General features: G+C 41.1%; 1 protein-coding gene across 4 annotated transcripts in view; it reads left to right on the forward strand.

The window, feature by feature from the left end:
- FMN1 (formin 1) overlaps window positions 1-25656 on the forward strand; it is a 447127-nt gene that overhangs the window by 23551 nt on the left and 397920 nt on the right. For all 4 annotated transcript variants that reach the window (XM_059056125.2, XM_067028908.1, XM_067028906.1 and 1 more), the window contains one exon: window positions 13528-15516. In XM_059056125.2, coding sequence (XP_058912108.1) covers window positions 13659-15516 — 1858 coding nt within the window. In that variant the 5' untranslated portion in view covers window positions 13528-13658. The remainder of the gene's footprint in view (window positions 1-13527; window positions 15517-25656) is intronic.

A 25656-nucleotide genomic window follows, 5' to 3' on the forward strand; every position in this document is an offset into this window, starting at 1 on the left:
GTCTACACTGCAGAAGCAAAATTTCTGCCTTTAAAACTCTTATTTGACTATGAAACCATAAACACTCCCATCAGAACACTAGCCATTTGTCCCAACATTCAATTTCTATTTTTTTATGGCATACATTTATTTGTTCAGCCTTGACGTTTTAGCCATCTCAAATTCAGAAATGGTCTTATTAAGTTGTTTTATGTTTTTCAAAGGATTTTTTTTTTGGATGTTATTTGAATTCCAGGAACACAGGAGATTTCTAGAAGCAGCATGAGATTGCTGTAACAAGTTATTTGGGGCAACCATCTATACCTAAAAACTTTAGCTTTCCATCAGTTTCATAAGTATATACTGATCTTCACCTTTATTCTCTCTAAGCCTGCCATTTGGATAGGTGCAGTCTTTGACTACTGATACAGTAATATGCTTTTTATGTTTCTGCCTTTCAGTTGAGGTCAGTTGACAGATTGTTGAGAATGAACTTGTGGAATCATCCTGAAATGCTTTTACAATTATATGCAAATGGTGTGAAAACTGTTAGACCCCTGTGTGACATCCAGCTGTAGGAACTGTGGCCATGAGGTTTTTGCATAAAGTAGTGAAATTCAGAGTGGCAAGCAAATGGGGAATTCTCAGAGCGACACAGTTTATTAAAGGAAGATATGTTTTGAGCCCAAGATGGTACTTTTCCCGTTGCCAAACCTTTGGGTCCAACTGTAGCTGCTGTGATGTGGAAAATCTCTGTCTTAGGACCTGTTGAAATTAGGGATGGCACTTTAATGCTTTTAAATTCAGGAGTCAGAAGATAGGGACTAGTTAGATATTGTTTAAATATTCCCATTAGAAGTTTCAAGCCTTCTGCCAAAGGTGGGATTGGTTTAAATGTTCGAGCAGACATAGTTCCAAGTGTCTATACCCACAGCTAAGCTCCTAATCACGAGGAGGACTGCTTCAAAATCTGGGGGTGCTCTGACATTTTTATTACACCTCCTGCAGTCAGAACTTACTGACATTCAATCATAATTCTCTTAACTTCACCTGAGGCAAATTTAATGGTGATGTCCAATTTTAACCTTCCTCACCTTCTCTGGGGCATTGTGGGATAAGTCTTTCTCTAGGCCCTAATAGAAACTTTAGACCATGAACACTAGCATACGTTTAGGACAAAGAAGAATTCTCAGTAGGAATTTTGCAAACTTTACACGCTCTTTTTCCTTTCTGCCAGATGGATAATTAACATTCTGACTGAGGGGCATGGCGTTAACTTGCATGATCGCCATAATCTCTTAACCATCTTTTAACAAAGAGAAGAGAAATAATCCTTATGTAGAGGTGTTAGAGGTCTTCTGCGAGTGTCCCATAACAGATTCATCATCTCTCCATGAAGTTTTGGAAAATGCAATATTTTGTAACTTCTACATGCAAACCTTTACGACATTCAGGCTTGGATTCGATTTTCAATTCTTGAGACTTTGGGTAAGTTACTTAAGCTTACGTGGTTCTCATGGGTATACAGGGAGTATTATTAGTACTCTCATAGATCTGTAGATCTCATAGATCTGTGAGAATTAAATGAATGAGGCATAGAAGCACTTAACTAGGACCTAGCACTGGGTAAGAACTCATGAAATGTTGGCTTATCTCATCTTCCTCCTCCTCCCCTTACTTTTCTTCCTCCTTCTCAACTGAGGATGAATCTACCTATCTTATTACCACACCTCTATTTTTAATTTTTGTGGATTCTTACTGCTTGTCCACAAAGTGTTATCTTCCTGCCTCTTCATTAGACAACTAAGGAAAAGAGCTTGTCAGACAGCAGTGATGATGCCAGCTGTCTTTGCTGAAACAGACATAAACACTGGGTTGGAATGCAGTGCTGGGTTACCCTGTCCCTTTCTTGGGAGAGCCTTTTGTTTAAACATTGCTGCATAGAGAATTACTGGTATGATGCAAAAGTCATCTCAAAATAACTAACTCATATAGCAGATTTTATGAAATGACACTAGATTAAGATGAATAAGGGCCTTCTTGATTCCCATGGTAAGCGTTAGGATTTGTGAAACTTTGATACCAATATGTCTTCCTCAACAAAAGCAACAACACAGAAAGGAAGCAGATGCATCTTATAAAACCATTGCCTATAAATTACACTCCTCTGTAGGATCCTAAATATTTAATCAGACATAGAATTCTTCTAAAGATCATATTTACATGAGAAACCCTTACCAAAGAGTGTCTTTGAGCCCACTTGCTTCATTCTATGTAGTACTACAGTGCATTTAAAATTCTATCCAACAATAAATTTTTTATGGCATTTTGTTTCTTTAGTCTTTTTTTTTTTTTTAATGGTTTTCCACTGTAGTAGGGTAGTAGAAAGAGCACCAAACTGGGAATCCAGAAACCTGGATTTGAGTCCCACTGCTGTTGACCACTAGCTGTGTGACCAGGGACAAGCCACTTGGAACTTTCTGGTCTCCTTTAGCCTCTCTGTATGTAAGTGACAATGACAACGTCTGTCATACTGGCCTTAGAGAGTGTTTGTATGTCTCAAAAGGAAGTTGGAACCACACAACTTCTCTTGCGGAAGTTTTATACAAATCTCGTATTATGGTGATGTATGAAAGTATTTGGGGCATTTTATAAAATTAGAACACATAATGTGAGACAGTTACGTGTTTTGTTTTGTTTTTCCCAACAGAGGGACTATAGGGGAAAGGGAGAGACAGCAGAGTAGCTTCATCTCTGAGAGTCACCATGCTTCTCTCCCTTCTTTCATGAGGGCTGTGCTCTGTGATGGATCTTTAAACAAGAGAGTGCCCTCAAAGCACCCTGCCTGGGTCCTTACTCCTCTATAAAATGTAAAAGCCTATTTAAATCCTTTATTCTGTATAATTGGAAAGTCATTGTTCAAGAGCAGAGTCCTTAATTTGGAAATGCAGATTCAACTTAACATATGCAATGATTGTTCCTGATTTAAAGTTCTCATAAAAGGAAACTCCACAAATTGGGTTCACATATTTAAAAAGACACTCCTAATTTTTGAAAAGGAAGCTATCTGTCTTACCAAGAATGTACCAAGCCCACCTTTGAGGGATGCTGTGCAATCAAACACTGACCTTTGAACCTTAAGCATTCAATGAGTAACAATCTCATATGTACAGATTCTTTTTTATAATCATGAGGAAGGGGTTTATTCCCTCTGTATACTCCTATATCTCCCATAGATTATGATGTAAACCAGATAGTGACATGAGCCCAGAGATGCATTGAGGATCTCAACATCTTATATTGTCATGGACATCATGTGGTAAGCTAATATTTGTTTATCTTTATGTAGTGAAGTTTGGAAGAGGTAAGGGAGAGGTGAAGAAAGGATTCTCTGAAGTCTTTGGGGGAATCTTCAATGCTCATACCTTGTAGCATATCTGGGTATATGAGTGGGTTGGTTTAGGGGTAAAAAAAAAAAAAAACAAATGCAAAAAGGAGCCATTTTTCTTATTCTTTGATAACCAGCTGTGACTTTGGCTAGAAATTTATTGACCAAAATAATTCTCTTGACCAAACTTTGGCTTCTATTTAATTATTTTAGCGATTCGCCAGTATGTTATAATAAGGCCCAGCTTGGAGTGCTTTTGACTCATAGTCAAATCAGAGTTTTTTTTTTTTTTTTGCGGTATGCGGGCCTCTCACTGTTGTGGCCTCTCCCGTTGCGGAGCACAGGCTCCGGACGCGCAGGCCCAGCGGCCATGGCTCACGGGCTTAGTCGCTCCGCGGCATGTGGGATCTTCCCGGACCAGGGCACGAACCCGCGTCCCCCGCATCGGCAGGCGGACTCTCAACCACTGCGCCACCAGGGAAGCCCCCCAAATCAGAGTTTTAAAGGCAGAAATTTTGCTTCTGCAGTATTTTGCTTCCTTCTTGTGACATTGTAGGAATACAAAGAAAATCATAAAATAATAGTCTTTATGAAGAAAACAAAAATCATTGTGGTAATATGTAAACTGTCTCAGTTTCACTACTTTCTGCTTATAATTGTCTTCTCTTTATCTAACCCTAGTCTTTGACCATGCAACAACTCTCCTTGTCAAGGCTGACCCTCCATATTTGATCTTGAGCCCATATCTTCATTGTTTGGGGCCTTCCTTTATCTGTTGTCCCATATTTTATCCCATCTTTCACTTGTATCATCAATATCTCCCTCTTCACTACTTCTTCTCAGCATAAAAACATGCTTAAGTTTCCTTTGTCTTGAAAAACAAGACAAAATTAATAGCAAAGTCAAAGTCTTGATACCAGTATAAGTTATTACTCATTACCTTCTCTTAACTGTCTGCCTTTTCTCCTGCTCTTTGCAATATATTTTGGTGTTCTATTACTTTGCTAAAATTCCTATCTAAAACTGTTCCTCTAATCTCCCCTTCTAATTTGTTTCTTTTTCAATCTCTTTGCAGAATTTGCTGTTTTCCTGAGTTCCTTATTGATGCTCTTTCTGATCTCTTTCTACTCCATTCTGTTCTGATATTACTGCTAAATTCATCTTCCTTAAGTTTAGTTGTGAACATATTACTTTCCTGATCAAAACCCATCAATGGTTTCCCATTTTTCTATGAAGTAAGCATGAATTTCCCACCAACCTGGATTCAAATTTTTTTTACAACGTGACATCACTTTATCTTATTTCTTCTGACACGTGTCTAAAAAACAGATGAAGCATAATTTTTTCCTTTGTATAAATTTAGCAAATTTCCCTTAGCAAATTTCCCAGTCTTGTATAATGCTCCTCTTGGAATTCCCTTTTCTTAATTGCTACCTGTTGAAATCTTACCCTTTAGTGAGGGGCAATTTCAAATGCTTTTCCTGAAGGATTTCCTGATCCTACAAATATGATGTACTCTCTCCTTTCTTTGACCTTCTCTGATTTTTTGTTTATGTCTACTGAATGGGTCTCTTTCTGCTTTGTATTGTAGTAATTTAGTTATTACTCCTGTACTCCTACTCCTTCAGTGTTTAGATTCTTTGGGGAAAAAATTCTTCAGAGGGAGAAGAGCTAGAAAGCTATTGCAGACCTATGTTTGTGTTTATATCTTCTATCTGAAGAACAGTAACACTGCACTCTATCCTAGGGTGGGTGGGAGGAAGACAGGCTGGCACTAATGTGTCCAAAATCACACGTAAGAGGCAGAATTCAAAGCTACCTAGGCCTGAATGAGCAATGGGAGGGAGCAGTAACTGGTACCCAGAAGAAGTAACTGTAGCTGGAGGAGGGCTCCCCAAGAGGAGCTGTGGTCTTCATTAGTAGAGGACACACCTATTGCAAAACCATAGCCTAGGAGGGAGGGAGCCAGGGAGTAAATATCCTGACCCTTTTCCTATTCTACCTTCTGATCTGCTGCTACTGTTTTCCAGTGGCTAAACCCAGTAGAAGCCAGAGTGCAGGGGAGCTTGTTGATCTTGACTGAGTCCAAAAAAGTCAGTCTCCTAGTGCTTAGTGATGTGCAGAAGGGTAGAGTGTGAATCTGAATGGACAGATGGACAATTTCCTGTTAAATAATGGAAGTTATAGATAATCTATCTTAGCAGTATTGGGGCTCAGATGGAGTCACAAGGCATGGCCATGCCAATGGCTGAGTAAAAAAAGCTTTGCATTGGCCTTTTAGGTCCAGAATCAATTAGGAAATCTATAGTAAGCAGATAGAATGACTGCAGCTAATTCTTGGATCTTATTTTAGGCATTGGTGAAATATGTTATGAGCATTGAATAGCATCTGCTAAAGGCAATAATTTCCTATTATGTTGAGACACAACAGATCTTTCTATTTCGGATAGAGTAAAATCATGTGCTTGCTTATTGGAAAAAGAGTCAGAGAAGAAATCACCCCAGAAGTGTTGTCTTGGAGAGAATGTCTGTCTGGAGTTTGCAAGAGGAAATGAAAGACCTGAAGACTTCCCAGGAAGCAAAGTGCTTTGACACTGAGCACAACCAGAGAAGGTCACTTGGTAGACCAAATTAAGATGTATAATTTAGTATGTGGCACCTGCAGAGCTGCTGCATTTTAGTCAAAGCAGAGTGAGGCAGTGTTGCTTGAAATAGTCCTGTGAACTCAGCATATAATTATATTTAACCCCACTCCATAGTGCTTTCCTTGTTATTTTGCTTTTTTTTTTTTCCTCCTAAGACTTACAGTTCTTTTTCCTCTGGTTTCTTAGATGGAAAATATGTGCAATGATTCAGCACTGTACCACACTCTGATTTGTTAGTGGATTGTCACGGAGAAGTGTTTGCCCTTCTCTGAAGCCTTCTTTTGATGTGGAGCACACTGGAATGCTGAGGTTGAAGTTCATTTGCTCAGGGCAGACTTCTTCAAAGAGGAGGAGTTTTATAGTTTCTTGGTCATCTAGTACGTATCAACAAGTAGTATTTTGAGTTAGTGGATTGGAAACGTAGAGATTAAATTTCTCATGTCATAAAGGAGCTGAAATTTGAAGGCCGAAAGTACATGAGGTATGTTTATCCAGATACAGACACTGGCCGGGATGCTAGATGGATGGCTGAATTCGTACAATCTGTCTTTTGTTGAGAGAGGGAGATTTGGGAAGAACCATGGATAGTTATTCCATGCTCCAGAGTCAGTGCTATAATTATTCATTGATGATAGTGGAGGATGTACACAATGAGTTACTCTGATAAAAATAATTTCAAACTGTGGAAGAGAATGGGGAAATAAGTTTGAAAATGTTTGTATTTCTTTGCAGTAATCTGTCTTAAATTTGTTGGTCAAATGATTCTAAGACTCATCCTAGGACCAGAAAACATGAAATTATCTTTTCCATAAGTTTCCTCTAAGATGCACTGTGGTTGCCAAATTTGAGCCAGTTGGATTGTCTTTGGGTCACTCGTGTATCAAAACCTGTATTCTTGTGCATTCAAAGGAGAAACTTGTTCTTTTCAACTGACACTACCTTATAATTAAACTACAATTCTCAATTCCTACCTTCGACTGCAGATAATGTTTTTGCTTGAAATTTTTTGTTAAATGGTAAGGCCCAGTGAAAGAGGTACTAGGAGTACCTTCTTTATTTTTTTATATGATCATTGGAAACTCAGAAATTATGAACACATGGCATGAACATTTGCATCTGGATTTGGACCCCCAGAATCTGGTAGAATAGTATTTAATCTTGGAAGCAGAGAAACCTCTGTGACATTTAAAATTTTTTTTCAGGATTCTAAGAATGGAACACTTTTCTTTTACAATTCATGGAGACTTATTTTTGCCAAGTATCCTGCCACAAACCACATGGCCGATGTTGAAATCTATGACCCCAAAGTCACACTTTTCATCTTTTATACCCTATGGTTTGATCCCTAGTTGACATGGTCTTCATCATGGTATGATACCATGGTTGTGACTTTCACTATTTTTTCAGTATTTCTCTGCCAAAGAAAATGTAGCAAAGAAAATTATAGAAGGAAAATGTAACAGGTCTTTAAGAAGGGTTGATGGATAAGGCTGAAGCTAAGACTTTAAGGATATAACTGGGTATGTGACTCCTGTTACTCTCAGGGGAGGGAGGAAGAAAGGCTTGCTAGTATTATGGAAGACCTATGGTTTAATCTAACATGAACTGCTGAACCATGGCCTCAGTTTGACTACACTGAAAGATTTTAGATCTAGGGTTTACAGACTTATAATAAAAACATAAGAAATTAAACTATTTAACCTTAATTTCTTTAGATACAAAATATGGGGAATTATCTTACTACCTTTTTCTTTCTCAGCTTCTTTTGAAGTCTCTCTTTCCTCCATTTATTCCTTGAATATCTATACTGTATCCTTGAATGTCCAGTACTGTACTCTGTAACCTTTGCTTTCCTCAGGCTGCATACTCTTCTTGAGTAACTTCATCCAACTCAGTGACTTTAACTCCATATTGTTTGCATTCTGATAATCTTTGTCTTTTAATGTTGTGTTTAGACCATCTACATTTAAGGTAATTGTTGAAATGTTTAGATTTAGGTTTACCAATTTTTTCCATTTGTTTTTACTTTTGTTTGTTGCCTTTTTTTGTTCCTCTCTTTCATTTCCTTTTTCTCATTTTATTTTTAGTTATTTGAACATTTAATATTATTCTGTTTTAATATACCTGTTGTATTTTTTATATATCTTTGTATATTTTTAAAAATGTTTTCTCTAGGGATTACAATATACATGCTGAACTCTTTACAGTGTACTTAGAATTAAAATACTATTTTACTTCATACCATGGAGGTCCTGTCACCCACTCTTTTATGTTGTAGTTGTCTTGTATATTATATGTACATACATTGCAACCCCACTGAACGATATCATATATTTTTGCTTTCAACTGTCAAACATCTTTTAAAGAACTCAAGAGAAGAACAATATTATATTTACACAGATGTTTACCATTTCTATTACTCTTTCTTCATTCTTGATGTTACAGATTTCTTTCTGGTAACATTTTTCTTCTGTCTGAAGAGCTTCCTTTAGCAATTCTTTTAGAGCAGGTCTGTCGCCAGCTAATTATCTTACTTCTCCTTCATCTTTATTTCATCTTCATTCTTGAAGAATATTTTCACTGGGTATAAAATTCTGGGTTGAGAGGTCTCTTTTTCCTCAGCACTTTAAAAACGTTCCACTTCCTTTTGGCCCTGATGGTTTCTGATGAGAAATCTGCAGTCACTTAAGTCATTTCTCTATAAGCAATGCATCATTTTTCTCTGGCTGTTTCAAGATTTTTTTTTCTTTGTCTTTAGGTTCCAGCAGTTTGAATGTTGGGTCTGGGTATAAACTGATTTGGGTATATTCTGCTTGGGGCTCACTGAGCTTCTTAAATCTGTAGGTTTATGTGTTTCATCAAATTTGGGAAGTTTTCAATGATTATTTTTTCAAATATATTTTCTGTACTAGGCTCTTTCTCTTCTCCTTCTAGGACTCTGGTGAGATAAATGGTAGTCATTTTTTTTATAGCATGGGTCCTTGAGGCTCTGATTATTCACTTTTTCAGTCTTCTCTCTCCCTGTTGTTCAGATTGGGTAATTTCTATTGATTTATATTCAGGTTCACTGACTCTTTCCTCTACATCTCTATTCTGCTATTGAGCCTATCTAATAAGTTTTTTCATTTCATTACTGTATATTTAAGTTCTAAAATTTCCATTTGATTCTCTTTTATATCTTCAGTTTCTTTGCTGAGAATTTCTCTCTTTCCACTCATTTCAAGAGTGTTAACTCTTACTTGCTGGAGCACTTCTGTTACAGCTGCTCTAAGTCTTTGTCAGATAATTCAACATCTGTGTCATCTCAGAGTGGCATCTGTTGATTAATTTTCCCATGGGAGTTGAGATTTTCCTGGTTCTTTGTGTTGCTGAGTAGTTTTGGGTTGTATTCTGAACATTTTTAGTATTATAAACTGAGTCTCGTTTTCCCTTTTTTCAGGCAGCCAACTTGGTTTAGTTCAGGCTGAAAGTTCCGATGAGCCTTCTGTTTGTTGTGGTTTTAATATCAGTTCCATTTTCAAAGCTTTTGCTGGGTTCTTTGGAGCTGTCGCATTCATGTGCCACCCATTTGCCACTGTAGGAGGTCTATCTCTTAGTCCTAAGGTCCATCTGTTAGTTTTTTTTCAAAGTCTTTTGAATGCTGCTTAGGATCAGGTCCACACATACACAGCTTGTGGGTGAATTCAGGAGTTTATAAACAACTGATTGGATCACTTACTAAGCTTCGCATATTTGGGGGCTCTCTGGGGCTCTTCAGTCCTCTAGCCATAAATCTGAGACTTTATTTATCCACCTCTGCTTCAAACTTCCTGCAACTGTGCTGACATCTGGGGCCAAGGAGGGGCAGAACAAAGAGAGAAAAAAAAGAACAGGGTTTGCCCCACTGTATTGGGACTACAGTTCCTCTAATCAAAGAGGAACATTCTTATCTCTTAGAGTTTTAGTTGCCAACAGGCTCCTGCTTCTGCTGCTGTCACTGGCAGGAGATGTCTTTTCCACTTCTGATTCTGAACTAGAAGGTTTCCCCTAGAACTTTCTCTGTTTGTGCTGATACTCACTTCCGTCTTTCAGGATGATTTGAGTCCAGGCTAGGGGACTACTGGAGAGAAAATGGGCAAATTTAACTGCTTTACTGTTAGGTGACACTTACAAGTTTGGTCCTCTTTTCCAATTGGCTTGCTACTATTTACTTTTCAGAGTACTCAAATAACTTCTCCATGCATTCTGTACAGGTTTTTAAGCTGTATTCAGTGACTGAGACAGGATGGAGTGTGTTTACTTTATCTTACTTAGAACTGGAACTCTTTATATATTACATGGTTACTCCTAACTGTGTAACTCTAGTCTATATCTCCTTCCTAAGCCCCACCATGTTGCATCTAGCAGTTTCGTGCACGTGTGCTTGAATGTTAAAATTCAAAATTTCCAAAACTGAATTAATCATCTTCCCCCAAAGCCTTCTTGCATTTCTCATTTTTGTGAATGGCACCATATTTCTACCCAATCACCTATCTAAAATCATGGAAATAAACTCTTTTCTACTACATATATCCAATTAATCACTAGGTCCTATCAATTCTATCTTCTTTAATTGATTTTCTCTTCTCCATCCACATTACCACTGCCCTGGTTCTGACTATCAAAAATTCTTTCTGAAATACTGAAAGGATCTTTTAGTTACCTATAACCTAGTCTTATCCCCTATTGGTCTAGTCTCTACATTGCTTCTGGAGTGATCTTTCTATAATACAAATCGAAATAAACAGCATGCCTTGCCTGGGATTCTTCAGTGATTCCCCATGGCTCCTGGGATGTTCAAGCTCCTTAGCCTGTGTTCAGTATAGTCTGTTACCAAACTTCTGGTCCCTGGTTCCCTGATCAGAGAAAATTTAGTCCTAACAGCATGGGGCAAACCCCTGTTCCTTTTTTTCTCTCTCTCTCACTTCTGCCCCTCCCTGATCCCTAACATGGCACCAGAAAGAGCATTTTGTATGAAAGTTTTTGTGTGGAAGACATAATAAAGTGAAGTGGTTTTTTCTTACTAGTAGTTTCATGCCTTGAATTGTGGCTTTATTGCTGTAAAATCCAATCTCATAATTTTCTAAACTTTGGCTTTAGTTTCCCAACCATGACTAACATACCTAATATTAACCATGGCATTTTCTCCATGTATATAATCAAGATTTATAAAGACAAGGAGAAAAATGTAGTTAACCCTATAGTAGAGCACTATATGTCTATAATCTTCACAAAAGATATAGCCTTCATGAGTCTCCTTCTCTTTATTTTCTGTATTAGAATTTTCATTGAGTTCTGCTTGACAGGTACAGATGTAATGAATTTCTGGTGCCCTGACCCTAGATTATGTTGTTTAAGGGACAGCCTTAGAGAACAGAATTTTGTCTGATCAGAGGTGCCGAAACTAACCAATGAGAGGTAAAAGTAGCAAGATATGAGACATATTTGAAGAAACAATGTGAGTAACACCAAGCTAGCAAAATAAAAGAGCTCTTCTATTCAGATTTCTTGGAAAACTAGTTCATCAGTAGAAGGCAGTAGATGAGGAGCCACTTTACCTGCAAAGCCATGAAATGAGACAGACCTGGGTTTTTATCCTTGCTTCTTCTGAGCCATATGACCTTAGACCAGATCCTTGATGTCTCTGAATTTAGATCTCTTCATCTGTAAAAGGGAGATGTGTTTATTAAATGCGATAACAAAATTAATGTGCACATGTATATGTTCAATACATTAAAAATTCCCTCTCTTAGGGAATAAGCTTTTAGAATAAGCAATCAGATTTTCAGCTGAAATCATGGCATCAACTTCGTGCTGCTACTTTGGACAGATTATAAAAAACTTTAACTCTTCCCCTTCTCCCACATCACGCACTTCTCCTAATCCAGGGAAATTGAGAAGATAAGAAAAACTAGAGGAGAATGATGCTTGAAGGCAAAACTATTTTGTGGCCTCTCCCATTTTTCTGCAACTTAAAATAGCACTTCTGCAGCTTCACTTCAGCTTTTTTGACAATCCCTAAATTGAACTGGTGATTCTTGGCGTCATGAACAGTGGATACTGGCAGCTGTGCAATTGCTTTTATAACTGGTTGTTATAAAACCACCCCCAATAAAAAACCACCTCCAAAGTGAGTTCTTGGATATATTCAGAGAGTTGGTACCAATAAGTATTAGGTATCTATATACACGTGTGTCTTTAGGAAAGGCAAGGAATGAGCATTTTAGAAAAGTTTTAGAGATAGGCTAGTTGAATGAGAACAATCCCACAGACAGTTGTGAAAGAGGCAAGTCCTCTGCTGGCCTCCCATCTCGTGTGTGCTTCCTCTCTTCATGCCCTTCTAACCCTTTCTGTGAGTACCCTGAGTCCTCCTGGAACTTCTGGATAGACCAGATTTTTGCATGTTTTTCTTTTTACCTTCTATTACTTTTATCTTCATCTGTCTTCGTTAAGAAGTTGCTATTAAAAAGCTTCCTCCTTTCTCTCTTCCTTCACTCAAAATGTTCTTTTATTAGCTTTTTACTATTTAGACCCATTTAGGAAAGACCTGAGATATCACTAAACAAATCAATGGTTAATAAATTGTTATTGTGTTACCCTTCCCAGGGAATTTCTTTTAAGCTTGGAAATATTAAAGACTGAGCAGTGCCTTCATTTAAGAAATGAAGTATCATAATATAGCATTCTAAGCTCATGATTGTGTGGAGGGATGTTAGCCACAGAGACACCCCTGGGATACCTCACATCATACAAGGGAACAGACACCTTCACTGCCCATGTGACACTTCAGCCACTTTGATGGTGAAGACATTGGAAATCTATACAGGACCAGCAGTGGCTTACAGATTTTTCCTTTTTCTCTGCCATTGCATTTGGCTTCAGATAGGCAAGAAGTAGGAAAACAAACAAAAAAACTTAATTAAGCCTTCTGGGTTACTTCTTTAAATTTCAAAATTTAAAATTTTCACTTTTCACTCTTTTGGCAAAGTATATGAATTGTGTCCAGAAGAGACTCAAAATTTGTGACCTAATATCTTTCCCCCTCCCCCATTGCTTTAAGTTAAATAGATAATTAATCTCAACTATAGGAAGGTACTTCTTGGAGAGTAATGTTTTCTAAGGATCTCAAAGTCCCCTTTCCTCAGGATTTCTGGGAGGTATGTCAGCTCTGTTTTATGGAAGAACCTAAACTGAAGCCTTGAGAAGTCAAGAGACCCTGCTTAGGGTATACATCAAGTTCCCATGTGGGGAGAAGGGACTTTTGTCTTGGGGCTAAAATTAGAGCACTCTCCCATTCTCAGCTGTATCAAAGCTTTGCTAGTCAAGGGTGAGCTGGGAGTGGGGAGGAGGTTGCAATCAGCCTCCTGGCTGTTGCCTTGAGTTGCTTGAGGTCAGCCAGAGAGGAAGGATAAGTCCAGGTTATTCTTTGATTTATGTCACTGTGTGATTCATGCACTCCGTCAGACTAGCTGCTTTCTTCCCCTGTTCCTCTAACAGGCCGTCTCGTTGCTGGTGATGACTGTCAGATGCTTTCCCTGCATAGCCACCATCACATGGCCCACCACCGGAGCCTGGGAAGCCTGACCACAGACCAGCATCTCTGAGGCATGAATAATTAGGTAGGCATAATGGAAGGCACTCACTGCACCCTCCAATTGCGTAAGCCCATTACCGAACTCTGCTACATCAGCTTCTATCTTCCGAGGGGGGAAGTCAGAGGATTTTCATACAAGGGCACCATAACTCTAGACAGATCCAGTAAAGGGTTTCATAACTGCTACCAAGTCAGGGAGGGGTCCGACATCAACAGCCTCAGCCGGCAGCCGAACGAACATCCAGGCGACATATTTTTCAAGCCAACTCCCACGAAAGACATTCTGACTGAGCTGTACAAACTCACGGCCGAGAGGGAGAGACTGCTAGCCAATCTGCTGAGCTCAGACCACATCCTGGGCATTACGATGGGGAACCAGGAGGGGAAGCTGCCGGAGCTCTCTGTGAGCCTGGCCTCCGAGGATGACCGTTTCCAAAGTGCTGGCCACTGGCTAGGGGAGCCCACCGTAGGCTGTCTCAATAAGAGGAGCTCCCACGGGAACAAAAAGGCCCGGAGATTTGGTGGAAGGAGAGAGAGCTTTGAGGGGCTCTCTCAAAACTCCCTGCAGAAGAGGACAAGACGAAAGGGGCATGGGGGCCAGAAATTGCCTCCTCTGGTGGGGAAGGACCAGATCTGTTCCAGCAACGCCCTTCCTCTTTCTCAAACAGGGCCTCATCTTTGGCTCCTAGAGGAGAGAGGCAACTTGCTCCCGAATGGAGCACTTACGTCTTCCCTACAGAGGAGAGGGAGCTGCACCCCAGAGATCCCCAGGACACTGGATGCTGACTCTGCCTTGGGGAGCTTCAAGAAGGCTTCTGAGGTTGTGGGGCATGGAGGAGGCAGGCTGCCCCCTGAATGCAGCTCCACAGAGCCAGGAGATGATGGTGCCGGGGGACCAAGGAGGGGCCCTAGCAGGCCGGCGCATCTGCAGACAGGTTCGACCGAAAGTCACAAGGAGCCCGAGAAACATCCAGAGGCAGAGGGGGGCCGGACAGAGAAGGCTGCTGAATGGACTTGCAGGAAGACGCCTATTTCCAAAGTGGTGGCCAAAGTCCAGGATCTGTCTTCTCAGGTGCAACGAGTAGTTAAAACGCATCCTGAGGGTGAGGAAAGGGTTGCCGTTTGCCCAGCAGCCCAAGCTGAGTTCATACCCAGTGCAGACTTGCTCACCCTCCCGGAAGCTGAGGCTGGGGCTTGGGGTGCCAGCTGCTGGGGCAAGGAGCAGAGAGGGGACAGGTCATGGCAGCCATCAGCTGAGGAGTGTCCCCTAGCCAGCACTGGGGGAGCAGTGAACAAGGTCCTCCTGAAGGTGATAGAGAGCGAGAAATTAGATGAAGCCACCGAGGGGAAACGGCTGGGATTCTCCTTTGGGACGACCGCCACCCATACCCTCCCAGGAACCGGGAGCAAGAGGGGAGCTGGGTTGCTTCTGAGTGGCCACAAAACCTTGTTTCTGGATCTGCCCCGCGGTGTGGACCCTGGAGGTGATGAGAAGAGGCCACCACCCCCAGCACTGGCAGCTCTCAGCACGGTATTTAATAATTCATCCTTTCCATCCAGCACACACAAATGGATGTCACCTGTTCGCTTGCCTCTCTCTCCAAGGCTTCCCAGCCCTCAGCAGCATCACAGGATCCTCCGGCCCCCTTCACTGCCTGCTGAGAGGGAAGCCGCTCTTGATGACTCTCTTGGTAGAAAGAGCTGTGCTTTCTCTGGGTCACCCTCTGCTGACACCTTGGAGCCACCACTCTCTGCAAAGGTCACGGAGACCAAAGGAGCCAACGCGACCTCCCTCAGAGCGGGCCAACCTCGGTTGGTGCCTGGGGAACCTTTGGAAAAGAGCTTGGGGCCTGGGAGGACCGCAGCTCAGCCCCAGCACCGGTCACCTCCAGGTTAGTCCCGGTTTAAAATGCTTTACATGTGTACCTGGGCGACCCCAAACTGTCAGTCTGCTGGTGCTATTCAGACACCGGCTAATTAATGATGAATCAAAATTCCTCGGCCTGTTAGTTAATTCACCTTGTAACAGGACAGCTGGGAGTCGTATACAAGAGTGTGGAGATGGTGAGGATGGTGTTGACTTATGGGGTCAGGGCTGTAGTTGCTTCCAGAAGCAATACTTTGTAAATGTCTTTTTAAATTTTTTGTTTTGGAATGCTCTAAAGCTGCCTCCATGGTTGCTTAATACAGGACTCTCAAAGGAAACAGGACTGGGCAGAGAGAAGTAGAAACTTGTCGCTGCCTTTGATGCTAATTGGCCCCTTGACCTAAATTCTGCTGTTCATGCTGCAGGGGTGGCTTGGATTTGTTGGGATTCTGTAAGCAGAAGAGCAGAAGCGTATGCTGTGTCTTTGCTCATCTGTCTGTTGTCAGAGGTTTGGGGTTTTTGTGGGGTTTTTTTTCTTTTTTTTTATTAATCACTTTTATAAGCACCCTTATTTTATGACAAAAACTTTTTTTTTAATACTAGAAGAGGGATGAATTCCTTCTAACTTGAAGAAACTTGGTTCAGATTTTCTTTTTTTTTTTAACAGTTTTTTATTTCCCAAACAAACACGAAGTAATGTTTATTCTGAAGTTATGTTTTATGAATGGGTTTCTACTGTTACTGGTATAACATCATGTCTTATGCAAAAGGTACTAAAGAGCCAGTTTGGCTCGTATGTTTCATGTGATTTAAAATTTTATATGAAAATAATTTTTGTGGTTCTATAAGTAGGATCAATAAGACTAAAAAAGACAGTGTATAAAACTGCTACTCCTGTATTCACTACATTTTCCAGGCCAGCGCGGCCAGATGTTTAGGGTTGTGTATGCCATTGTGTAGATAATAGGTTCTTTTTCAGTGGTCCTTTCACAGCATATGGTCAATGCTTTGTCTAGGCTCGTAATATGATCTATAGTCTCTTAAAGTTTAGAGGAAACATCATGTGCCATTTTTAAGATAAAAATATCTGTCTAGGAAAGAGGAATTTCAAAAGCTTCTGTTCATTTTGAACTCTTGCCATTTTATAAATTTCTCTATATCATTGATCCAGGGTGTGTTTCTTTTAAAATGTGGTAAATGCTCTTCATTTTGTGTTTGTAATGTATTGCTCTTAGTTTGATGAGACTTGCTACTTCCTAATATAACCAAACTGCTTCATCAGGAAAGTCATAGAATTGTAGATTTTATATCATGTATCATAGAATCCTAGTGATGAAAATCCTTTCTCCCTGTGAATGCTGGAGCCTTCAAAATACTTCGAAAGGAAGCTCTCTGCAACGATCAGATAGAGACTTCTGGAGAGATGGGCATGCACGAGCTGCCTCAATTCCGAAAGCTCTTTTTAGAAGTCACACTAAATCCTACGACTTGGTGTGCCACTCCTCCAGAAACTGTGCATTAAATAATACATTGAGCTTCAGTAAATCTTTTCTCCCCCCACCGCCCCGATTTAGAATTATCTTTTTATTTTATTGTCCTTTTTGTATTTAAAAAAAACCCCAAAAACAATATTATAAAAGCTCCATTGTATCTGGCTCAAGGTAGGCACACAGAGGACATTCAGTTTCTCTGATGACTGACCTCAAGCTCACTGAGGGGCACGTTCAACAGATGGTCACCCTTTTGCCTGTGACCTCTCCATACTGTTGCGCAGAACCATTCCCTTTACTTTGGTCCCGGCCTTCCATTGGGATCTTCGTAGCACTTTAGGAGCCAGTCATTAGAATCACATGGATTCCTTGGTAGGGAGACTGCCTGTGCTTCTAACGTTACAAAAGAATGCATTGGAAAGGGGGAAAATAGGAGCAGGAGAAGCCTTTTTTTCTGTCATGGATAAGTTCTCTTTTGCTGGGACCTTCCTCCAGGAACGTCCAAACGTTATCTCTTATCATCATCCCTCTTTGAAAAGCATGAAGGGAGGGAGTTCTCCAGATAGTATCTTTGATCTGTATCTTGTGTTCCTGTCTCCTGGTTTTCCTTTAATCTCCCTCTCTGCGGCCAGGAGTCCTCATCATATTCTGGATCCTTCAGTGACTTCCTGCAGCTGGTGGGTCCACACAGGGAGAATTTTGCTACTTCCAGCTGCCTTTGTCTTTCACTTCATTTCTCCTCCCTCCACATCCCGCATCCACTGGCCGCAGACAGTCCCAGACGAAGGGTGGATCATTCATTTACCATCACCCAACAGTAGCCCTTTATCTGAGTCCAATTCCCACCTTTCTCCCACGTTAGCCATTAACCAGGTTGAGTTTATGGTCTATGGACATTTATTTCCTGTGGAAATAACGTCTAGGTATTTTACTGAAGTGATGTGATTAAGATTATTGAAAGCACTCATTAACTGCTCAAGTAAGAGATTAAGTCTGGCAAAAGTAATCAGATCCATTTCCAGTTGGAAGGCTCTTTAGTGTCATGGGCAAGTAGTTATTCCCAGGAAAGAGTAAAACCCGCTTTTCCTTCTCACAGGACCAAGCAGTGAAAGCCAACATTGCCATCCACACAGGAAACAGCATGAAGGCTATTGGTCTACCTCCTGTTGGCTTTGTAACTTTCCTAACTCTTCATTCCAAGGTCTATGCCCAGGAATGTCTTGTCTGGTGGTGATGTGATCAAACAGAGAATATGCTAACAATGAATGGTGGCCAGATTTGTCTTCTCATGGTCCTCCTCTCCCCCCTTCCCCATCCCCACCCTGACTACCACCTTGGTTTTATGGAAACAGCTTTAGAATGTTCCCAAGCCTTTGTGGAATGTGGTATTTTCTCAAGCCTGAAGGACTCTAGTTGTGCTAACCTGAATAGCAGTGTCCTTGGGTCTGGGATTCCCTTCTGTTTTTCTGGCCTTCTTTTACCTTTGATCTGAAGTAGACCCTTTTTTTTTTTTTTTTTTGGCGGTACGCGGGCCTCTCACTGCTGTGGCCTCTCCCGTTGCGGAGCACAGGCTCCGGATGCGCAGGCTCAGCGGCCATGGCTCACGGGCCCAGCCGCTCCGCGGCACGTGGGATCTTCCCGGACCGGGGCACGAACCCGCGTCCCCCGCATCGGCAGGCGGACTCTCAACCACTGCGCCACCAGGGAAGCCCTGAAGTAGACCCTTTTAATGCCAGAAGAATCACATGTAACTGGGCTCACCATACGCAGGAAGATCCCCAGTGCTTCACTGTGCTCCTCAGCAATCCCATGATCTTTCCCCTTTGAAGTCACTGAGGTGGTGATGGAGGCGTATGCCCCAGGCATAGTTCCTCTTGATATTGTGAATCATGTTATCAGTGCTCTTGCCCATCAGAAGATGTAGTTAATGTCAACTGATTAAGGGTTGAAAGGCATATTTGTAACAGATTTTATTATTATGGAATGCTGCTGTCAAAGCTTTGATTTGTCTTTGGGCATGTATTATGGGGAGTAGATATAAATTCTCCCTATATTAATACTGAGGTTTGATACAATCCCCCCCAAATTTTAAAGGAGCTCCACAAGTTTAATGGCTATGCCCAGCCATTTAAGATTACTACAGAAAGTATATAGTGCGTAGACAATTATCTGTAATTCATGTTAAGAAAGAAAGATTTAAAATTGCATGTACCATAGTATATCCATATAAAACATATATAGGACTTAAATTGACAGGAAATACATTGCTACACACTTTTGAGAAAGTAAGGGGATTGTCATTGAAACTATATGTAACTTTGACCTAGCAACCCTATTTTAGGAGTTTAGGTCGCATAAATAGATGCACTAGTAAGAATATATGCATAAGGTTGTTTACTGCAGCATTGTATATAGTGGTCAAAGCAGCTGGAAAAAAAAATGGAGTGTCAATCAGTAGAGAAATGGCTACCTAAATTAGAGTATATTTAGTCTCTGTAATATTATGAGGCTATTTAAAGTATGGAACTAGATCTCTATCTAGAAGTTTGCAAAATAATGTAGAATATGCTCTGGTTTTGTAAAGACAAGTTTCACCCCTCTCTATATATGAGTATATATGTTTGGTATGGGTTTGAAAGTTTGAATATCATGGAGACAGGTGTAAAGAAAGACAGGCCAGGCTGTTCACATGCTTTATCTAGGGCGAGACAGGGTGAAGGTGGGGAATAAGGTGAAGGGGAAGGATCCAAAAAACAACAACAACAAAAAAAACCAAAACAAACAAACAAAAAAACAAAAGCACTGGGGAAGAGCATTAACTTCTTTTCTTTACACATTTTTACATAGTTTCACTGGTTGTGGTAAATGTATCACTTTTATGATTTTTAAAGAGTTACTGAACTACATTTTAAAGAAAAAAATAAATACCCCACCTAGAGGGGTTGTGTGTGTGTATGTGTGTTGGGGGGTGTAGGATTATAGCTGAACCACAATTTTCTGTGTCTTCCCCATGTCCTTTAATGAAGCAAGAAGCTCAGTATTGGGACTAGAGCATTATTACAAAGGGATATGTAGGTTGCTAGAGAGCTATAAACGCAGCACCCAAGAAGGACAAGTCAGGGAAGCAGGATTATATAAGCAGGGAGCAGTATCCAGAGACCAAGAGAAGAAGGCAGTTAAGAAAGGCTTCTGACCCTCCTGCACTGTTGGCACGAATGTAAATTGGTATAGCCACTATGGAAAACAGTATGGAGATTCCTCAAAAAAATAAACTAGAGTTGCCATATGATCCAGCAATCCCACTCCTGGGCATATATCCAGATAAAACTATAATTTGAAAAGATACATGCACCCCTATGTTCATAGCAGCACTATTTAGAATAGTCAAGACATGGCTAGCAACCTAAATGTCCATCGACAGATGAATGGATAAAGAAGATGTGGTATATATATACAATGGAATATTACTCAGCCATAAAAAAGAATGAAATAATGCCATTTGCAGCAGCATAGATGGACCTAGAGATTATCATATTAAGTGAAGTAAACCAGAAAGAGAAAGACAAATACCATATGTTATCACTTACATTTGAAATCTAAAATATGACACAAATGAACTTATCTGCAAAACAGAAACAGACTCAGAGATGTAGACAACAGACTTGTGGTTGCCAAGGGGGAGGTGGGGTGAGAGAGGGAGGGACTGAGAGTTTGGAATTAGCCGATGCAAACTATTATATAGAGAATGGATAAACAACAAGGTCCTACTGTATAGCACAGGGGACTATGTTCAATATCTTGTAATAAACCATAATGGAAAAGAACATATATATATGTATATGAAAAAGAATGTATACATATGTATAACTGAATCACTTGGCTGTACAGCAGAAATTAACACAATGTTGTTAAAATAGATAAAAGAAATTAAAAGAAAAGAAAGGCTCCTGAGTTAGACAGTGTCCAGACAGGGAACAAACACCCAGGCCTGAAGGAGCAAGGGAAGCAGGGGTCAGTGGAACCCAAACAGGGGAACTTAAAGGAGAGGACCACAGGGCAGGAACGGTGGCCAGTGGTAGAGGCCCTTATCAGAGAGGAAGCTGTGGGAATAAATACCCTGGCTTCACTCTCTTTTGGTCTTCTGCCTCAAAACTTTCTCGAACTGAACCAGCCAAAAAGCAGAGTAAAAGGGAGTGGGTAGATGTCTGCAAGCTCAGCCTTCCAGGGCCCAGGGAAGGATGGAGAAGGGTTAGAGTAGATTTGGAGGTATAAGATGATGCAGATAGGCTGAGCCATGAAGAACAAGAAATGTAGAAAGAGTGGAATTTTAAAAGAGCTACAGGGTAAAAAAGAATGTGTATGTGCAGTGTGTGTTGATACTGAACGTGGTTATCTTGATGATAAATGATTATTGCAGTGTTTCATTTCTTTGTCGTATGACCGTTCTACCTCTAAATTTAATTTGGTTGACTGTCTCTTTTATTTCTAAAAGTACAAACTTGAGGAAGTAAAAGAAATAATTGGGAGATCTTGTGATACAGTTTTCAGCCTGTGGATTCAGAAAAAATTATCTAGTTTGTAAGAACAAAGCTCTTATATTTAACAGTGATTGATAGCACATTGTACTCGATTGCTTTTTGTGAAAAGCACAAAAAGAATTTTAAAATATCTTCCACAATTATCTCAAATTAAGAATAACTAATTAGCATATGAAATAGATTTTCTACTAATGAACAATTTGTATTTTGAGGTCAGTTTCCATATAAAATAAATGGTGAGTGTGGTGAGTGTTTCTCTCATTCACATTTTGTTTTTTAAAAGGGAATATGTTTCAAAGGCCAGGACCATGACCACGATCTGATGTTTTAAAACTCCAAGTCAGTTCTACATATGTGAATTTTTTCCCAAATTAATGTCCAATTGTGCTTTGAGGATAGCACCTTCTTGGAAATGGTTTTTCCTTGTTTCTTTTCTATTCTTGGAGTCAGAGCACAAGATTTAAAGCACGGGTGGCAGTCTATGGCCCTAGGCCATATCCATCAATCTAAAGTAATTCCAAAGACATAGAAACGGCAGAATTAACACTGCGATTAAAAGTTATAGCTACTGGGCTTCCCTGGTGGCGCAGTGGTTGAGAGTCTGCCTGCTGATGCAGGAGACACGGGTTCGTGCCCCGGTCCGGGAAGATCCCACATGCCGTGGAGCGGCTGGGCCCGTGAGCCATGGCCGCTGAGCCTGCGCGTCCGGAGCCTGTGCTCTGCAACGGGAGAGGCCACAACAGTGAGAGGCCCACGTAAAAAGTTATAGCTACTGAAAAATCTTAAAAGAGAAAAACATTTTATAAACAGGTATTAAATTTTGAAGAAAAATTTATCTCATACTTTATTTACTTACGTAACTCAACCATTCTGGCTCATAGCATCATTAGTTGGGGTATTAAAAAAAAGACTCAAACTTTTAGTTGTAATTGGATTAGAAGCATTTTATCAAATTGATAGAGCAAAGTACTGAATATTGAGATTGTGTGTTTTATTTCATTCCTCCTGGGTTCTCCTGGAAGAGGGTGCATTTTGAAAACAGTAAACTCCACCCTGGGGCCCCTCCTTCCCTCTTGCTGGCTTTTACAGTATCAGGTAAATGACTGTTACTGCTTATCTTACTTCATCCTCTTTCCGATCACTTACCAGAAAGTAGCTTCTGTTAGATAGTTCTTAAATGGGCAAAAAGCCATATTTAGTACATTTTTTTGGCCTCTGGGCTGTGATATTAGACCATACCATCCCCCTAGAGTTCCTCTGTGTGCCCTGGCATCTCAGCCTCCTGCCATAGCAAGTTCTGGAGTTCCTTCCCTCTCACAGAAGGACCTAGCAGGTTTTCCCAGTCATGGATTGTCCTACTACATTGAACCAGATGCTTTCTATCTGGCCCAGAGCCTTACAGGACAGAACTTGAACTAGAATTGGGATTCAGATATGTATAGGAGGCAGAGGGACCTGTGGGGACCTTGAAGGCTATTGAACCTTAGGGAGGCATAGTGGACAATGGAAGGAGAAGTATCACGAGAGAGCAAGCCTGGGCCAAAAGTCTGTGCACAGACATTTTCTCGTCCTCCTAAGAGGGCCCTTACCGTCTAAGGAGAAGGGGCTTTAGCATGAAGGGAAGGAAGAACTTTGTCATCAGAAGCCCAACAGTTTTGCAGTGTGGAAGAGCTTCTGTTCAAGGGTAACAGAAATAAGCAGGCCCCCGAGCGCAGAAACCTTGAGGGACCCCTGGAGGCATAACTGGGGAGGAAGAGCCTGGGAAAAGACTGGACTTCATGCCAAGCAAGTGAGGGTGGGCTTCAGACATTGAGGTACAGATTTTCGTGCAGCGTGGGACACAGTTTTACTCACTCTGAGGCAGTAAGTTGGATCATCCAGGTTTCACGTATTTTTCTTTCTTTTTTTTTTTTTTTTTTTTTTTGTGGTACGTGGGCCTCTCGCTGCAGTGGCCTCTCCCGTTGCGGAGCACAGGCTCCGGACGCGCAGGCTCAGCGGCCATGGCTCACGGGCCCAGCCGCTCCGCGGCATGTGGGATCCTCCCGGACCGGGGCACGAACCCGCGTCCCCTGCATCGGCAGGCGGACTCTCAACCACTGCGCCACCAGGGAAGCTCTCACGTATTTTTCCTAAAATATTCTGATATGGGTTTTTTGTTTGTTTGAAACCTAGGTTAAAGTTTTAAGGTTTAGTTCTGCATTTGGAGGGAGAACCCCCAAATAATTCTGTGGCTGATGAAAGCTGTTGGTTTCCTGTTTAGCCCATATAAATTGCGTAGAGAATAAACACTACTTAAGGCTTGAGCCTCAGCACGGTCTCGCCAGGATTCAGACAGGTCTGGGCATATCCGATTAATTAGATGGTTAGACCTATCATGAGTCTTTTGCTCGAGTGCCCAGAAAATGGTCACCGGGCAGAGCCCCTCCAGAGGAAAGAAGGATTTGGTGGCACAGGAGATACCAGACCTTTGGGGTCGGGGTGGGAGGGAGGACACTGAAAATAGCATAAGTTGTGTCCTCCTGATTTTCTGCTGACTCGTGTCTGGATGGTAGGAAGAGAGGAGAGCAGTAGGAAAGCAGTGTGAAAATTTAAAGAGTAATTTGACTAAAATGTCCTGAAGATAGTGAAGGCGGGGTCTGCATAGTAGAGTGTAACAAACTTGTGGGTGAAGGGGTCCTGCTCCAGGTGCTGCTGGGGCAAGATTCGACAGGGCACACGGTGGAGGGAACCGGATTTGACCTCATCCCAGAGAGGAGAGGGGAGGTGGGGAAGGTAGGCAGTAGTGCCTAAGCAACGCACCTGGTACCTTAGCTGCAGCAACCCGGTGACAATTCTAGCAGCATCCAGAGACACCTTCAGCAGCCAGGTAAGTGAGGACAGCAGTGTTGATGAGGGATGAGGAGGACTGGATCCATGCATTCACATGCTTCCTGGAATGATCTGGAGAAATTGGGGTGTAGGGGGAGGGAAGCCCCCAAATTGGTAGAGCCAGAGAAATTCTGATTTTGCACCATGTTATTACTTCCCTGACTGCATTTGCTAGGAGGATCAAATTCACAGGGTTGTTTTGAGTATCAGATGAAATAATGTCAACGAAAATGCTTCCTAACACATTAGAAAGTGTTAGCTTTATTATAATTACAGATCATTATTGGCTCACTGGGTCAGAAAGGATTCTTTTTTTATATTTATTTATTTATTTTTGGCTGCATCAGGTCTTAGTTGCAGCGCGCGGGCTTAGTCGCCCCGTGGCCTGTGGGATCCTAGTTCCCCGACCAGGGATCGAACCTCCCTCCCCTGCATTGGCAGACGGATTCTTAACCACTGGACCACCAGGGAAGTCCCCAGAAAGGATTTTATTTTATTTATTTATCTTTATTTTTATTTTTTGCGGTATGTGGGCCTCTCACTGTTGTGGCCTCTCCTGCTGTGGAGCACAGGCTCCAGACGCGCAGGCTCAGCGGCCATGGCCCACAGGCCCAGCTGCTCCGCGGCATGTGGGATCCTCCCGGACCGGGGCACAAACCCGTGTCCCCCGCATCAGCAGGCGGACTCTCAACCACTGCACCACCAGGGAAGCCCCCCAGAAAGGATTTTAATAATCTACTCCTTTTGTGTTTTCCAGTGATTAAATGATGCTACAAATAATAGGCCACAACTGGTTATTGTGAATTTCTTGATTTCCTCTCAAAGCTTCTGCATTTGCTTCCGTTAAGTCACTTGCTATTTTTGAAGTGACATTGGTCTCTTATTGGTTTTTTTTTCCTTCCAGGTTCACTGAGATATAATTGACATACAGCACTGTATAAGTTTAAGGTGTGCAGCATAATGATTTGATTTACATAAATCATGAAATTATCACAGTGAATTTAGTGAACACCTATGCAATGTTAAAGAAATAGAAAAAATAATTTTTTTCCTGTGACAAGAGCTCAGGATTTATTCTCGTAACAATTTTCATATATAACATACAGCAGTGTTAATTATATTTATCGTGTTGTACATAATATCCCTAGTACTTATTTATCTTATAACTGGAAGTTTTGACTTTTTGACTGCCTTTATCCAATTCCTCCATGCCCCTTACTCTGAGTTTGTTTGTTTATTTTTGAAGTATAATTGACCTACAACACTATG

Source organism: Kogia breviceps, chromosome 3 (genome assembly GCF_026419965.1).
Source record: "Kogia breviceps isolate mKogBre1 chromosome 3, mKogBre1 haplotype 1, whole genome shotgun sequence".
NCBI classification, from domain to species: domain Eukaryota; kingdom Metazoa; phylum Chordata; class Mammalia; order Artiodactyla; family Physeteridae; genus Kogia; species Kogia breviceps.